Genomic DNA, 16,723 nt, shown 5'->3' with positions numbered 1-16,723 from the left:
GAATCACTTGAACCCAGGAGGCGGAGGTTGTGGTGAGCCGAGATCATGCCACTGCACTCCAGTCTGGGTGACAGAGCAAGACTGTCTCAAAAAACAAAAACAAAAACCAAACAAACAAAAAGAAATACTCAGTGCAGTGTCCAGCTGGGAAAGGATCAGAATAATACAGGAAAACTGTGTGGACGCCTGCTTAGTATGGTCCTGGAACCTGAGGACCTTGCATCATCCCTACCTCCATTCACTTTATTTTCAGGCCACTATTGTGCCTGCTGTTTTCCTAATGCCAGAAAACCCCTGAATAGAGAAGCTATTCTTTCACCCACTAATGTGATTATATATCATGAAAGATTGATCCCTAAAGCAGAAAAAATATTGACATCAAAGTGTAAGTGACTGATATGTAGCCCTTTTCTAAGATTTGAGAGGGAGTAAGGAGCCCTAGTGACACCTGTGACCTTGAAGGACTTTCTGGGGAGCCTGTCTACCAAGGTAGCTAAATTCAGCCTGTCTACCCCTGCCCTTCTTTTCTACCTCTGCCTCAGTTACGATCGTGTGCCTTTCCTCATGCATGACTTTGACCTGAGAAGAACAACCAATATCCGGGAAGTTCAGCCAGAATCTGCCTTCAAGAACCCTGCCACCTTCAGTTGGGATTTCCTGTCGACTCTGAATGCAGGCAAATGGTTTGTAAAACCGGAGGTAAGACACGTTCCCAAGTTTCACAAACCTGCATTGAATTTTTGTAAGAGATCATGTGCTGCTCCTGAAAATAAAGGCCATAGATGAAGATAGACAAGTATCCACATGATTTCATCCCAGTATGGTAGCAGGACTATAGTATTGGTAGGAGGGCTTTTTTAGTAATGTAGTGAGTCTAATTGCTGCTTTCTGCATTCACTAGAAAGTCTGAAGACAAACTTGTAAACTTATCCTTGTAATTTCTTTTTACCCAGATATTTCATAAGCTTTTACAGTGTGCCTAACATGGACATAACGTTTTCCTGGGTGAGGCAGACTAGGACATATATTTTTGATTTTTTCTTCTTGCCATTCAACAAATATATATTGAGCACCTAATGGTACAAGGCACATGGAATATAATGGTGAATAAGCACACATCCAGCTTTAATGGAATTCACAGGCTAGTATAAGAAACAGACAGTTACTATACATTGTGATAAGTACAAAACTAGAGTTAATTTCAAGTTGCTTCAGGAGCACACAAGAACAACTTCTAACTCAGACTGGGGAACGTGGATGGGAGATTCTGGAAGGAGATGTATAGACTAATGGATGTCGTATAGTATAAAGCATGTGCTGTGCTGTGTACAATGTAATTTTGAGGCAAGTGTGAATGGTTCCTCTGGAAGATGTTGGGGAATACTTTATGCACAGCTATGATTTGAGCTGAGGGAAGATCATTACCAAGGGGAACCAAGGGCAGTAATGATGATGTGTTTCGGAGCAACAGGGTGTGGGGGGGTGTGTGTGTGAAGGAGAGAGGGAGGGAAGGATAGAGGAAGGGAGATAGGAAGGAAGAGAGGGGTAGGAAGTAGATGGGAGATAGATTAGGAGAATAATCTGGAAAACATGTTGATGGGAAATTATGGCAATGCTTACATAACAAGTTAAAGAGTTTAGAATTATCCTTGAGTGTTTTTAAATGGGTAAAAAGTCAGAATTGCATCTGATAAAGGTCAAGCCTACTTTCTCAAGATAGATTAAAGAAAACAACCTATGTTTTCTGGCTTTTTTTATGACTAGGAATTCATGTGACCTAGGTTCTGCCCAATCAGATATACTCATTTGAGACTTTGATTTTGAAGATAAACATCTCAACAAGATAGATAGCAGGCATCCATATTGCTAGCATATGTGACAGCAGAGATAGCAAGGTGTGAGGCTCAGCTGTGGTAATAGCTCCCTTATACAGTAGTAGTGTAATTAGGAAAAGAAATATTAAGGGATTTTTGATCGTGTACTGGTGGAATGGAATTTTATTTATGTTTGATGTTAATCCTGAGGGCTGTTTGATCATGTTTCATGTAAAAATAGGGAAAAGTGAAGAATTATATACAGATGGACTTATCTACTGTGTTTGTCCATTTTGTGTTGCTATAAAGGAATACCTATGACTGGGTAATTTTTAAATAAAAGAGGCTTATTTGGCTCATGGTTGTACAAGCTCTACAAGAATGATACCAGCATCTGCTCAGCTTCTGGTGAGGAAGCTTTTACTCATGGCAGAAGGTGAAGGGGAAGCAAGGCATGTCACATGGCAAGAGAGGGAGCAAGAAAGAGAGAAGGAGGTACCAGGTTCCTTTAAACAACCAGCTCTTGCATGAACTACTAGAATGAGAATTCACTCATTACTGAGGGGAGGGCACCAAATCATTCATAAGGGATCTGCCCCCATGTCCCAAATACCTCTCACTAGGCCTCACTTCCAATATCGGAGGTCACGTTTCAACATAAGATTAGGAGGGGACACACATCCAAGCTGTATCTTCTACTGAGACTCCACTTCAGATTCATTATATTAATTAGTATTAATATAAGAAATAGCTGAAAGTGGATTTGTTATTACTGTAGTTGCTCAGAATATTTGTCCTCTTAGGAGTACATAGTCTATACATGCTATTTCTATATATGAAAATAATATGATTACTCTGATATTCTAGGTTTCTGAGTATATGTAGCTTCTGCAATATGACTTATACATAGACACATAAAAACTAGAGGTGCTCCATTAGGATGTATATATTAGTTAGCTATAGTTAATATTTTGGCAAAGGTATGTTCTAGATGAAAAGGCTATTATTGTATCTGATGTATAATATATGGCTGATAAAAGTCTTATTAGGATTTACAGAATTAAACTTATTCCTAAAATTGAGCCGAAGTTTCATCAGGCTGAGATGTTTGATGGAACAGTAAAGTTGATGAATTTTAATTAATGGATGATTTTTCTTGGTGGTCTTTATTGGACCTTAGTGGTCCTTATTGCTGAAAGACACCAACAGTTGTTTCTCATGTCAGTGGTCATGGTTAGCTACCATGTGGGAACCATGAATTTAACTTTTTTTCATAATCCTAAGTACATTCAGAAACATTTAATACTTAACTTATTAAATAGCATCCTTATTTTTAGTTTTCTTTTTTTATATTTATTTATTGATTTATTTTTGAGACAGAGTCTCTCTCTGTAGCCCAGGGTGGAATGCAGTGGCGTGATCTTGGTTCACTGCAACCTCTGCCTCCTGAGTTCCAGTTCAAGCAATTCTCCTGCCTCAGCCTCTTGAGTAGTTGTGATTGTAGGCGCCCACTACCACACCCAGCTTATATTTTTGTATTTTTGGTAGAGATGGGGTTTCACCATATTGGCCAGGCTGGTCTTGAACTCCTGACCTTGTGATCCGCCCGCCTTGGCCTCCCAAAGTGCTGGGATTATAGATGTGAGCCACCGCACCCAGCCTTATTTTTGTTTTTGTTTTTTTTTGAAATGGAGTTTCACTCTGTCACCCAGGCTGGAGTGCAGTGGTGCGATCTCGGCACACTGCAGCCTTAGCCTCCTGAGTTCAAGCGATTCTCCTCCCTCAGCCTCCTGAGTAGCTGGAAATACAGGCGCCCACCACCATGCGCAGCTAATTTTTTGTGTTTTTAATAGAGGGTTTCACCGTGTTGACCAGGCTGGCCTCGAACTCCTGACCTCAGGTGATCCGCCTGCCTCGGCCTCCCAGAGTGCTGGGATTACAGATGGGAGCCACTACGCCTGGCCTTATTTTTGGTTTTCAAACATTTCTTCACAGCTGTCTCCCGTTTTGAATGTCTTGGGTTAGTTGTAAGTGATAGAGTTGGATCTGTTACTGTAATAACTTTTCGTGGACATTTTTTAGGATTAATAGCTCTGTTTTAGCATGTTTAGGGTGTTCAGGTGCTTTACTTGTAGCATTTAATTATCCTATTTCAATGGCTACTGAAGAGCATCCTGAAACCTGGGGTTCGAATATGGTTATCTGGGAGACTTTAGGTTTGATCGTGGAGCTTTTTTTGCTTTCATGCTGTATGGTTAGAAGGTAGTTGAAATGGTGTTATGTGATTTAAAAGATTTGGAGATTTGGGTAGTTTTTTCCATAGTGAAGAAATTAGTTGTAAACATTATTCTGATGATTCTTTATTGGTTGGGTATGATTATTGATTGACCATCGTGGTGAATTGGTCATTATTTATTAATATATTTATTAGTCTTGAGATTATTGTGAAAATCAAGTAGTTAATCTTATAACAAAATAAGAATAGATACAGACATTCTGGAAGTTGATACTGGAAGCTAAACTGAATTCCTGTTTCTTCAACCCAACCGATACTTCCGTGGAACTTTGTTATATCCTTTTGTGAAAGTATAATTATAGAAATGATAAAAATATAATTCTCATGCAGATATATAATCGGCATGAGTACAAGTTTTATTTAGCACATTAATGAAGGAAAAAGCAGGATGACAAAACTCACTCAAAGGAGAAATGACAGCAAGATATTCAACTAGAAAATACTAGCACTCATCCCTTCCATAAAGACAGCCAAAACAATAAATAAAAAACCATATTTTAATGAAAATAAAGGACAGCACCAGAGTACATCAAAGCAGTAACAGAAACCCTGGTGAGCACAGAAACTCAGGAGACCCACATAGAGAATGGAAGGAAACACCAGGACCCTGCCACCTCATCCCCCAGCTGAGATCAGCCAGGAACCAGGAGGAACTTCTTTCTATGGTGAAAAGAGTAGGCAGCCCACAGCAACACTTTGGACCCCTATTGGGGTCACCTGCAGTCCTCACAGGCCCTAAGCCCAGCTGGGGTAGCTACCTAGAGGCCATACAACTGTGTTCCCCTCAGAGAAGGAGCCAGCTGTGCCTGCCCCGTGGCCTACATGGCGACTGTGCAATGCTATCTTGGAACTACTCACATCTTGCTCCAGAGGTGAGTAGCCACAGCACCCTTCATCCCTTATGCTAAACTACTGGGGAACCACCCCACCCCAACAGAGTAGCCTAACATCCCCAGGCCAAGCAGCTGTTACACCTTTCCCTGTAAAGCCAAGCAGCAGATAGAACTGTTTCACCTACCCCTCACCCTGCACCCTTGGGCTAGAGATGGAGCTGTGTACCCTTTCCTGGGGATATGGTGCTTTGGCAGAACAGCTCCATCTACTTCTTTCAGACTTGGCTATGCCCTGCCACTAGGGTCCTGAGTTGAAACTGTGTACTGCCCTCTCAAGGAAAAAGTACTTTGTCAGAGCCCTGCGTGGCAGGGAAATGGTGCCTGGGCTGCTCGGAACAGTCAGGCCCCCACGGCCTGAGTAGATTGGCACATCAACCCTTGGAGAATCAGTGTTTTGGCTGAGCTGAGCAACTGCACATTCCATGGCTGAGCTAACATAGTACCCTTCATCCCAGGGAAACAAACCAGTGTCTGAGCAGAAATACCCAACCCTACAGGCCAAACAATTGTAGTACCCTGCTTCCCTGGAGCTGGACTAGCTCCCTAGAGTCTAAGCTGCTGAGATAGTGCCATCCCTAAGAAACTGAATCATGTCGTCCTGCTTCTTGCCCCCCCAGGACCCAAACAACAGCCATACTGGGGCATTTGCTGCTGCACCTGGCCTCACAGAGTCTGGGATACTGCTGAATCCTACTATCTAGAGTCTAGTATCACCACTACATGGTGCCTTATCCCCACACACCCAAGCTGCCACCGAGCCCTGCTGGCTCAAGCTCCCAAATTATAGCCATACCCTGTGCCCTAGGCTCAAACCTCCAGAACATACCTTTTTCCTTAGAGTCAGGCCAGGGCTTTTCCCTGCCTAGCAAGAATAGAGTCACAGCTACAGCCTAACTCTCTGGACCTAAGCTGCTAAGGGGTTAGAGTCTGATGGTGTGGGCAACCTATGTCCAACCCTGCCACAGAGAGTGAAAGATTCACTCTGATCCTAGGACTCTGCCAATCTAAACATTTGCACCTGGAATCCAGCACCATAGCAGTTGACTTTATGCCATGTCAGACCTGACACCAAGAGGGATCCCCTTAGTGAAGTCTCATTGTAGGGAAAACAAGAATTGGAGAACCCCAAAAGCCTTTGTGGACCAAAGACATTAACAACATACACCTCTGGCCTGGCGCAGTGGCTCATGCCACCCAGCACTTTGGGAGGTCGAGGTGGGCAGATCACGAGGTCAGGAGATCAAGACCATCCTGGCTAACACAGTGAAACCCCGTCTCTACTAAAAATACAAAAAAATTAGCTGGCCGTGGTGGCGGGCGCCTGTAGTCCCAGCTGCTGGGGAGGCTGAGGCAGGAGAATGGCATGAACCCAGGAGGCGGAGCTTGCAGTGAGCTGAGATTGTGCCACAGCACTCCAGCCTGGGTGACAGAGCAAGACTCTGTCTCAAAAAAACAAAAAACACATACACCTCTGCTGTTGCGACAACAAATTTCCACACCCCTAAGCCACTGAGATGCCCGCAGTTATTGCTGATGTTGAATGCAGCCAAAGAAGCTGCACAGAGACTATACCACTGCACCTACCCAGAAACAAAGTCACCACACCCTTCTCAACTAGTGCACTAAGACCTAACTGCAGGTGAAAATGTTTCTTTAGAAAAGCCATTCCAGAAAGTTTGGAAGAGGTGATTATTCCACAAGATGCACAGACATTAGCACAGGTACACAAGAAATGAAAAAGCAAGGAAATATGATGCCACCAAAGGATCATAACTCTAGTAACAGACCTGAATGAAAAGGAAATAAATGAATTGCTGGAAAAGGAATTCAAAATAATTACCTTAAGGAAACTCAGTGAGATTAAAAAAAAAAAAAATAGACAATTCAACAAAATTAGGAAAACAATTCATGATGTCAATGATAAATTCAACAAAAACATAGATACAGTAAAAAAAGAACCAGTCAGATGTTCATGCTTGTAATCCTAGCACTTTGGGAGGCCGAGGCAGGTGGATCACCTGAGGTCAGGAGTTGGAGACCAGCCTGACAAATATAGTGTCTCTACCAAAAAACACAGAAATTAGCCAGGTGTGGTGGCATGCGCCTGTAGTCCCAGCTACTTGGGAGGCTGAGACAGGAGAATTGCTTGAACCCAGGAGGTGGAGGTTGCAGTAAGTGAAGATCACACCACTGCACTCCAGCCTGGGCTACAAAGCAAGAATCTGTCTCAAAAGAAAAAACAAAAACAAACCAAACGGACACCCTTGCTGCTGAATAATTCAAGTGCCAAAATAAAACAATATAGTACAGAGCTTCAACAAGAGACTTGTTTCAACAGAAGAATCTCTGAGCTTGAAAGTGAGTAATTTGAAAATTATCCAGAGTGAGGAGAAAAAAAGAAATGAGAATGAAAGAGAGTAAAGAAAGCCTACAAGAAAGGACACTATTAAGCAAACAAATTTTCGTATTGTAGATGTTCCCAAGGGAAAGAGTTGGAAAAATAGAAACACTATTTAATGAAACAGTAACTTAAAACTTCCCAAGAGAGGGGTGACCATCCAGATCTAAGAAGCTCAAAGATTCCCAAATAGATTCAGTCCCAAAAGGTCCTCATCAAGGCATATTTTATCAAATTGTCAAAAGTCAAAGACAAATAATTCTAAAAAGAGCAAGAGAAAAGCATCAAGTCACATATAAGGGAATTCTCATTAGACTGACAGCTGAAACTGTCCAGACCAGGAGAGAATAGAATGAGGTATTCAAAGTACTGAAAGAAAAAATATTGCCAGCCAAGAATATTTGACTCAGCAAATCTATCCTTCAGAAATGAGGGAGAAAGTCTTTCCCAGACAAGCAAAAGCTGGGGAATGCAAAACCACTAGACTAGCCCTACAAGAAATATTCAAGGGATCCCTGCATCTGGAAGCAAAAAGGTGATAATCACCATTATGAAAACACGCAAAAGCATAAAACTCACCAGTAGAGCAGATATGCAAAGGAGAGAGAGAAAAAAAATCAAACCTTTTACACTACAGAAGACCGTCAAACTGAAATGAAAAACAAGAAGAAAGAAACAAAGAATATACAAAACAGAATACAGTTAACAAAATGGCTACAGTAAGTCATCACCTATTATAATAACCTTGAATGTAAACCAATTAGTCACTTGAATGATACAGACTGCCTGAATGAATAAAGGAAATAACTCAACTATATGCTGCCTACAAAAACTCACTTTGCCTGTAAGGACAGCCAGAAAGTGAAGGGATAGATATTCCATGCAAACAGAAACCAAAAGCAAGCAGGAATAGCTATATTTACATCAGATAAAACAGACTTTAGTTCCAAAACTATAGAAAGACAAAGAAGGTCATTATGAAATAATAAAGGGATCAATTCACCAAGAAGATGTAACAATTATACATGCACTCAACACCAAAGCACCCAGATACATAAAGCAAATATTACTAGATTTAAAGGGGGAGAAAGACTCCAATACAGTATATGTTGGTGACTTTAACATCCTACTATGAGCATTGAACAGATCATCTAGACAGAAGATCAACAAACATTGGATTGAAACTGTACTTGGACCAAATGGACAGTTACAGAACAGACAATTACAGAATATTTCATAAAATAGCTATAGAATACACATTCTTTTCATCAGCACATGGAACATTCTCCAGGACAGACCATGTGTAAGGCCACAAAACAAATCTCAACAAATTTAAAATAATTGAAATCATATTAAGTATCCTTTCTGACCACAATGGAATAAAACTCGGTATCAATGAAAGGAACTTTCAAAACTGTACAAATATATACACCACAAAATACTATTTACTTATAAAAAAGAATGAAATCATGTCTTTTGCAGCAACATGGATGCAGCTGGAGGCCATTATCCTAAGTGAATTAATGCAGGCTCAGAAAACCAAATATTGCATGTTCTCACTTATAAGTGGGAGCTAACTATTAGATATACATGAACATAAAGATGGCAACAATAGAAAACTGGGACTACTAGAAGAGGAAGGGGGCCAGGGTTAAAATAACGATTAGGTACTAAGCTTAGTACCTAACCGATGGGTTCATTCATACCTCAAACCTCAGCATCATGCAATATACCCATGTAACAAACCTGCACATGTACCCACTGAATCTAAAATAAAAGTTAAAAAAGTAAATTTTTTTACTTTCTTTTGACCTTGTGATCTGCCCGCCTTGGCCTCCCAAAGTGCTGGGATTACAGGCGTTAGCCACTGCGCCTAGCCTCTGATATTTAAATTTATAGGGGAGAGGTCACAAGTTCGAGACCAGCCTAGCTAACATGGTGAAACCCTGTCTGTACTAAAAATACAAAAAAAATTAGCTGGGCTTGGTGGTGGGCGCCTGTAGTCCCAGCTACTCGGGAGGCTGAGGCAGGAGAATTGCATGAACCTAGGAGGCGGAGGTTGTAGTGAGCTGAGACACTGCCGTTGCACTCCAGCCTGAGCAACAAGAGCAATACCCAAGAAAAATAAAAATTAAAAACAAATAAATAAATGTATAGGGAAAGGGCCATAGAGAAGAAAGAGATGTTCTTCTGACAATGGTCTCAAAGTAATAGTTTTATGTTGGGACATGGAAGAAGACAGGATTGTTAGATATTCCCACTACTTGAGTGGTTGTAGTACTCTGGTGATCTGATTTTTTATAGTAATGCAATTAATGGTAGATGTGGTGGTACCCATATCAACAAAAAAATTGTATTATTGGCCAGGCATGGTGGCTCACACCTGTAATCCCAGCACTTGGGAGGCTGAGACGGGTGGATCACGAGGTCAGGAATTCGAGACCAGCCTGGCCAACATGGTAAAACCCTGTCTCTACTAAAAATACAACGAGCTGGGCATTGTGGTGCATGCCTGTAATCCTAGCTACTTGGGAGGCTGAGGCAGGAGAATCACTTGAACCTGGGAGGTGGAGGTTGCAGTGAGCTGAAATTGCACCACTGCACTCCAGCCTGGGCGACAGAACAAGACTTTGTCTCAAAAAAAAAAAAGAAAAAAAAAGAAAATTGTATTGTTATTCATAAGTAGTTACAGTTAGTTCTCATCAGAATCATCTATTCAGTGGAATGTTTCCTTGATGTGGCATCATTGGACAGGTTTAATTGTCCTTCTATTTCTTTCTTTCTTTCTTTTTTTTTTTTTTTTGAGATGGAGTTTCACTCTTGTTGTCCAGGCTGGAGTACAATGGCATGATCTCAGCTCACTGCAACCTCTGCCTCCCAGTTCAAGTAATTCTCCTGCCTCAGCCTCCTGAGTAGCTGGGATTATAGGCATGTGCACCACACCTGGCTAATTTTTGTATTTTTAGTAGAGACAGGGTTTCTCCATGTTGGTCAGGCTGGTCTCGAACTCCCGACCTCAGGTGATTCACCCTTCTCAGCCTTCCAAAGTGCTGGGATTACAGGTGTGAGCCACTGTGCCCAGCCTTGTCTTTCTATTTCTTAACCAATATTATACGTTGAGTCTTCCAATAACCTTTCTACTTGTAATATGTCTACGCAGAGGCACAGAGAACAGAGGACCTTTTAATCTTATTTTTATTTGAGGAACCAGATGTTTCATCTGGAGGACCAGAAATTTATTTTCATTTCTAGCTTGTTACTTCCTGTGGCATTTTGAAAACATTCAATCACATGTTGGATATAGTCTAAACAGGCATTTATCCATTCCAGTTTATTTTTCTGATTAAGTCTCTCCTATTTTATATACAGAAAAAGAGGCACAACGTACCTCGGCTGTTAGGCCTACCCCCATAATACTATTTAAAGTTTATTGGAGTCTAGTTTTAAATTCTTATATTGATTAAATATTTACTGTCTTGGCTATTTTGAATTTTTGGCCGTGTGTTGGTCTTTCCCGTAAATTCTTTTAACAGTTTTTCTCACAAGAAGGTTTAACAGTTAAGTGAACCAGTTGGTTTAGGTCTGGTAGTAGCTAACAAAATTTTGAATTCTGAAGCATCTTTCTATTGTCCTGAGAATTAAGAAAACCATTAGTTGTAGCTTTCAATCAGATCTTAATTTAACCATGGTTTAGATCTGCCTTCTGGTCTAGCAATTTTCTGGAGATACTGTGCAATGTGATTGTTTCTTTCCTGAGAAAAATGTTAAAAAAAAAAAAAAAAAAAAAAAAAGGCAGCTTATTTAGGTCAAAGGAAGAAGAATAGAAATAGGAGACGTATGAATGAGAATGAAGATAAAGTTGTGTAGAAAAAAAGAGAGATTACTTGAGTCTTAAGAAAATGTGACTTCTTCCTTCTGCTTCCTTCTCCTGGGAGGTAGCCTTTTATCACTGCCTTCACTCAGATCTAAAAAATGGCAAGTGATGATAAAAGTTGCCATCTATTAAATTTAATGTAGCAAACATGTGTGTGTTCTCCCCTGTGTTAGGTGAAATGCTGTGCATTTCAAAGAATATATGACAGTTCCCGCCAAGAGGGAGTTACACTCCAGTAGAGTCAGTAGAGAGTGAAGGAACTAATGTGAATTGTACACTTTTCTATCTATGTACCAGACATACTCCCAGACCCTGTAAATATTTTTATCATATTTAACTTTCAAAATAATCCTAAGAAATATATAAGTTATTCTTCTTCTCTATTTTATAATTTGGGTAACGATGACTTGGAGAATTTAAATGGTTTTATTACCAATGTTGCATAGCAAGAAGCATAGTGAGCCAGGATTGAACTTTAACGTACTAAGACATGTCCAAATAACTATAGAAGGCAGAATGAGACATACAGTTACAGAGGCATAAAAATGGGCCATTGGGCTTTAAAGCCATTGAAGTGTTTTTATTTTTTTTAGAAATAGGGCCTCATTATTGCCCAGCGTATAGTGCAGTGGCATGATCATAGCTCACTTGCAGCCTCAAACTCCTAGGCTCAAGTAACCCTTCTGCCTCAGCCTCCCTAGTAGCTAGGACTGCAGGCATGTATCACCACACCCAGCTAATTTTTAAATTTTTTTGTAGAGACAAGGGTCTCACTATGTTGCCCAGGCTGGCCTTGAACTCCTGGCCTCAAGTGATCATCTTGCCTCAGCCTGCTGAGATTAAAGGCATGACTACAGCACCAGCCTTGAAGTCTCTTTAGTTCAGGAAGATTAAAGGAAAGCTTCATAAGGGAGATAGCATTTGAAAGGTAGAATTTTAACAAGTTGATATGGCAAGGAAGTCAAGGGAGGGGTAGAGCCGGCACTAAATTCAGTTGAAGCCAAAGCATGTGTTCTTCCTATTACATAAAACTAGAATAGCAAGAGCCCATGTGGGAAGCCAGCATGGCTGAAAGGGATGTATTATCTTGAGTTATGGGAGAAAAGGCTGGAAAGGAAGGTCAGGATAAGAACATGACCTTCAGTGCAAATACAACAGGTTGTAGGATATAGAAGAGACCATTCCAAACACTAATTATTGATAAGATTACATTTCATTTCTCTCCTTGTCGCCTGTTATCTAGGACTAGTATTTCAGAGGACCTGGTGTATTGAATGATAATGGAGCAACTGAGGTAGAGCTGGATGTGTGGCTACATAGTAGGAGAATTGGAAAATGCTTTTGATGTATTTTTTGATGTATTTATTTCTAGCTCAAGCCATTTTACAATATGAAACCTCTATCAAAGGCAGATAAAGAAAGAGCAAGAAATCAATCAATTCCAACACTAGCTGATTTATTGACACTTGCAAAGAAGGAAAGAAAATTTGTGATATTTGATCTTCGTGGCCCTCCACCAAGACATCCTCTCAGACACACATTTGTCCGTCAAGTAGTAAGCGTGATCCTTGCCTCTAAAATCGAGCAACATCTGGTATGTCTATCTCAGTATTTATGACACAGGTTGGGAGGTGGGTAGCATGTCCTAGGAGCAATTTTACTTCCTATGGAAATGAAGATTGTTACTTATACAGCTACATGTGGTAACCTAGGAATGACCCAGTTAAATTTATCTCAGTGGGGAAAACCGTTGAGGCTGTTTGCTATTCCAAACCAAATGAAATATCAGCACCCTATTAAAGAGGAATATGTGTAATAACTATCTAATGTGACCTGCACCACACCAACATAGATCCATTAGAAAGAGCCTGGGTAACATTAAGGCTTTGAAGACTTGGCATGATGAATGATATAGAAAGGAGAGCTTGTTCTTATTTGAGCAGAGATTTGCTCATGATGTTTTTCAGAAGCAACTCTCTGCATTTGGGCAGTCAGTTGTTCCAAATCCCATAAATTCTCAGAATATGGGAGTGCTGTGAGTGAAGCAATGTAAGTCTTTTTACAAATGGAAGTATTTCATAGATGAGTCATAACAGCATCCGTGTTGGCAGGAAAGGACTCCTCTCAAAGACCATTTTTTAAAAAATAAAATAGAAGCAGAGCCTCCCTATGTTGCCCAGGGCTGTCTCGAACTCTCGGGCTCAAGAGATCCTCTTGCCTTGGCCTCCCAAAGTGCTAGGATTATAGGCATGAGCCACCACACCCAGCCTCAAAGATGATTGTTAACATCATTAACCAGAAAGATGTTTTTGATTCTCACTGTTCACCTACATCTATCAGCTACTTTGCTTATATGAGTCTTTGTGTACACAGTAGGTCCTTGACACTTGATGTTAACTGGTAAATGGAGAGGTCGTGAGAAAACTCAGCTCCAGAGTAGCCCTAGTGAAAGCTCCGTTATAAGAGTTCATTAGAAAATACTAGCTCACGTTGACTCTTTCACCAAGGACTAGAATCTCTCTCTCTCTACTCTCTGTAGAATACGACCTGTGCTGGAATGGAGCTCCCTCCATTCCCTGTGGAGCTCTTCGTACCTGGACAGCTGATTATCTACTGAAGGACTTCTTGTTTCTCCTTACAGATTTTTTGGTTGCCAGCTCATGATAGGCGATATGTCAGGTCCATGGCTCCTGGTTTTCAGCATGTGGGCCATTTAGTATCCGTTAAAACCCTTGCTAAAAACAATATCAGTATAATAAATGTTGACTACAAGAAGTTGTTCCCTAATGGGTTAAGGTAAGTGTTTGATCACACCTCTCTTGGCACATATTGCCTTACTTACACAAAATATACATTCTAACTAAACTACTTAACTTCCCCTTTCCATCTCAGAATTTCTGTGTGTGGTTAGCATCTTTGAATCTCCTTTCTTTTTCCTACCCCTTCTTTCTTCCCTCCCTATGCCAACAAACATTTATCAAGTGTTGACTATGTCCCTGGAACATAGACTTTAGCCTCTTCTGTGTGCTCTAATCTTTCACCATTCAGTACACTTTTTTGTATGCTTGGTATTTCTGTTTTTATATAAAAGGCGGACATTGAAAAGTCAGAACTCAAAATGTTGTTTATTTCCTCCTACCGTTACAAGATGGATGGCAGTACCTTGTAAATGGCTTTGTGATCCAGATAGCCATATTTCTGGAAGGGATAATTAAGAATATAATAAAACCATTATTTGAAAAATGTAAAAACAGCTAAGCATGAGAAGAAACTAAAAATATTAACCACTGTATTTATAAATATACAATTAGAGACAAATTTTCAGAATTAAAAGCACCTGGGAATAAAATGACAACTTTTCCAAACTTAATTGTTACTAAACATGCTTAATTTAATCCATATCCCCTTTGTCTTAGATTGAAGGTTAATTTTTTATATGATTCTAAATGATTTAGAGACAAAGTCTTCCTTGGGGAGGGAGGGAGATAGATAACAGATTAGAGATAGATAGATAATATGCAGATATCTATTATCTGCCTATCTATAGATAGATAATATCTAGATCTAGATATTAGATAATCTAGTACTTGCTGGAGTGGTTAAAAGGTTTAATGAGATTATTCTTGCCATTTTAACTGAGAATGCTTTAATGCATTATTTTAATCAAAAGTATATGAGTATAGAGTTGCCCTCTGTTTTATTTGTGATGCTACAAAGTTTTTTAATGTTTTAAAGACATTAAATGTTTTAAATGTTTTGAAGATTTTTTTAAAAAGTTTTTTTAAAGTTTTTAAATGTTTTAAAGACATTTTTTAAATTTATATTATTTTTAATCAACGTAATTTGTATATATAGGGTACAATGTGATGTTTTAATTAATCTATTTATACAATATGGAATGATTAAATCAAGCTAATTAACATATATAATGTCTTTTTCATGTTAAGATATTTGAATTTACTCTCCGCTATTTTGAAATATACATTATTATTAACTGTAGTTACCCTGCTGTACAATAGATCTCAAAACATTCCCTCTATCTAACTGAAATTTTATACCTTTTGACTAACATTTCCCCTCCCCCTCAACCCTTTGGTAACCAACATTCTACTCTTTGGTAACCAACATTAGCCTTTGGTAACCAACACTATTCTCTCTTTTTCTATAAGTTAGACTTTTTTTTTTTTTTTTTTTTTTTTTGAGACGGAGTCTTGTTCTGTCACCTGGCTGGAGTACCGTGGCCCAATCTTGGCTCACTGCAACCTCCGCCTCTCGGGTTCAAACAGTTCTGCCTCAGGCTGGAACTACAGGTGCGTGCCACGATGCCCAGCTAATTTTTTGTATTTTTAGTAGAGATGGGGTTTCACCATGTTGGCCAGGTTGGTCTCGATCTCTTGACCTCGTGATCCACCCACCTCGGCCTCCCAGTGTTGGGATTACAGGCATGAGCCACTGCGCCAGGCCTTTTTTTTTTTTTTTTTTTTTTTTTGAAGACAGGGTCTTGCTTGGTCACCCAGGCTGAAAGGCAGTGGTGTGATCTTGGCTCACTGCAGTCTCCACCTCCTGGGCTCAAGCTATCCTCTTATCTCAGCTTCTCAAGTAGATGGGACTACAGGCACATGCCAGCACACTTGGCTAATTTTTAAATTCTGTGTAGAGATGCAGTCTTGCTCAAGCAGTTCCCCCACCTCCACCTCCCAAAGTTCTGGAATTACAGGTGTGAGCCACCGTACCCCACTGTAAGTCTGACTTTTTTAGAGTCTACACATAAGGGAGATCATGTGGTATTTGTCTTTCTTTGTGTGGCTTATGTCACTTACCATAATGTCGCCCACACTCAACCATGTTTTCACAAGTGACAGAATTTCCTTCTTTTTAAAGGCTGAATAGTATTCCTTTGTATGTATATACTACATTTTCTTTACCCATTCATCTGTTTCATGGACACTTAGGTTGATTGCATATCTTGGCTACTGTGAATAGTGTTTCTATGAACATGGGAGTACAGATATCTCTTTGACATATTGATTTCACTTCCTTTGGATATATACTCAGTAGTGGGATTTCTGGATCATAAATATGTTAGTTCTATTTTTAGTTTTTTGAGGAACCTCCACCTTGTTTTCCATAGTGGTTGTACTAATTTACATTCCCACCAACAGTGTGTAAGAGTTCCCTTTTCTGCACATCCTTGCCAATACTTTTTATCTTTCATCTTTTTTGTAATAGCCAAAATCCTAAGAGGTGTTTGATGATATCTCCTTGTGGTTTTAATCTGTATTTCCCTGATGATTAGTAATATTGAGTGTTTTTTCATACGCTTGTTGGCTATTTGTGTCTTCTTTTGAGAAATATCTCCTCAGGTCTTTAGCCCATTTTTTCATTGGGTTTTTTTTTTTTTTGCTATTAAATATTTTCTCTTCACTCTGTTGATTGTTTCCTTTGCTG

General features: G+C 39.8%; 1 protein-coding gene across 2 annotated transcripts in view; it reads left to right on the top strand.

Moving 5' to 3' along the window:
• The window catches only part of GDPD4 (glycerophosphodiester phosphodiesterase domain containing 4), an 85,434-nt gene that overhangs the window by 44,661 nt on the left and 24,050 nt on the right, over positions 1 to 16,723 (top strand). For both annotated transcript variants that reach the window (XM_015115250.3, XM_028833847.2), the window contains 3 exons: positions 543 to 699; positions 12,648 to 12,869; positions 13,917 to 14,071. In XM_015115250.3, coding sequence (XP_014970736.1) covers positions 543 to 699; positions 12,648 to 12,869; positions 13,917 to 14,071 — 534 coding nt within the window. The remainder of the gene's footprint in view (positions 1 to 542; positions 700 to 12,647; positions 12,870 to 13,916; positions 14,072 to 16,723) is intronic.

Source organism: Macaca mulatta, chromosome 14 (genome assembly GCF_049350105.2).
Source record: "Macaca mulatta isolate MMU2019108-1 chromosome 14, T2T-MMU8v2.0, whole genome shotgun sequence".
Taxonomy (NCBI): domain Eukaryota; kingdom Metazoa; phylum Chordata; class Mammalia; order Primates; family Cercopithecidae; genus Macaca; species Macaca mulatta.
Note: the sequence above shows the minus strand (reverse complement) of the source record. Positions and strands in the feature narration are given on the sequence as shown.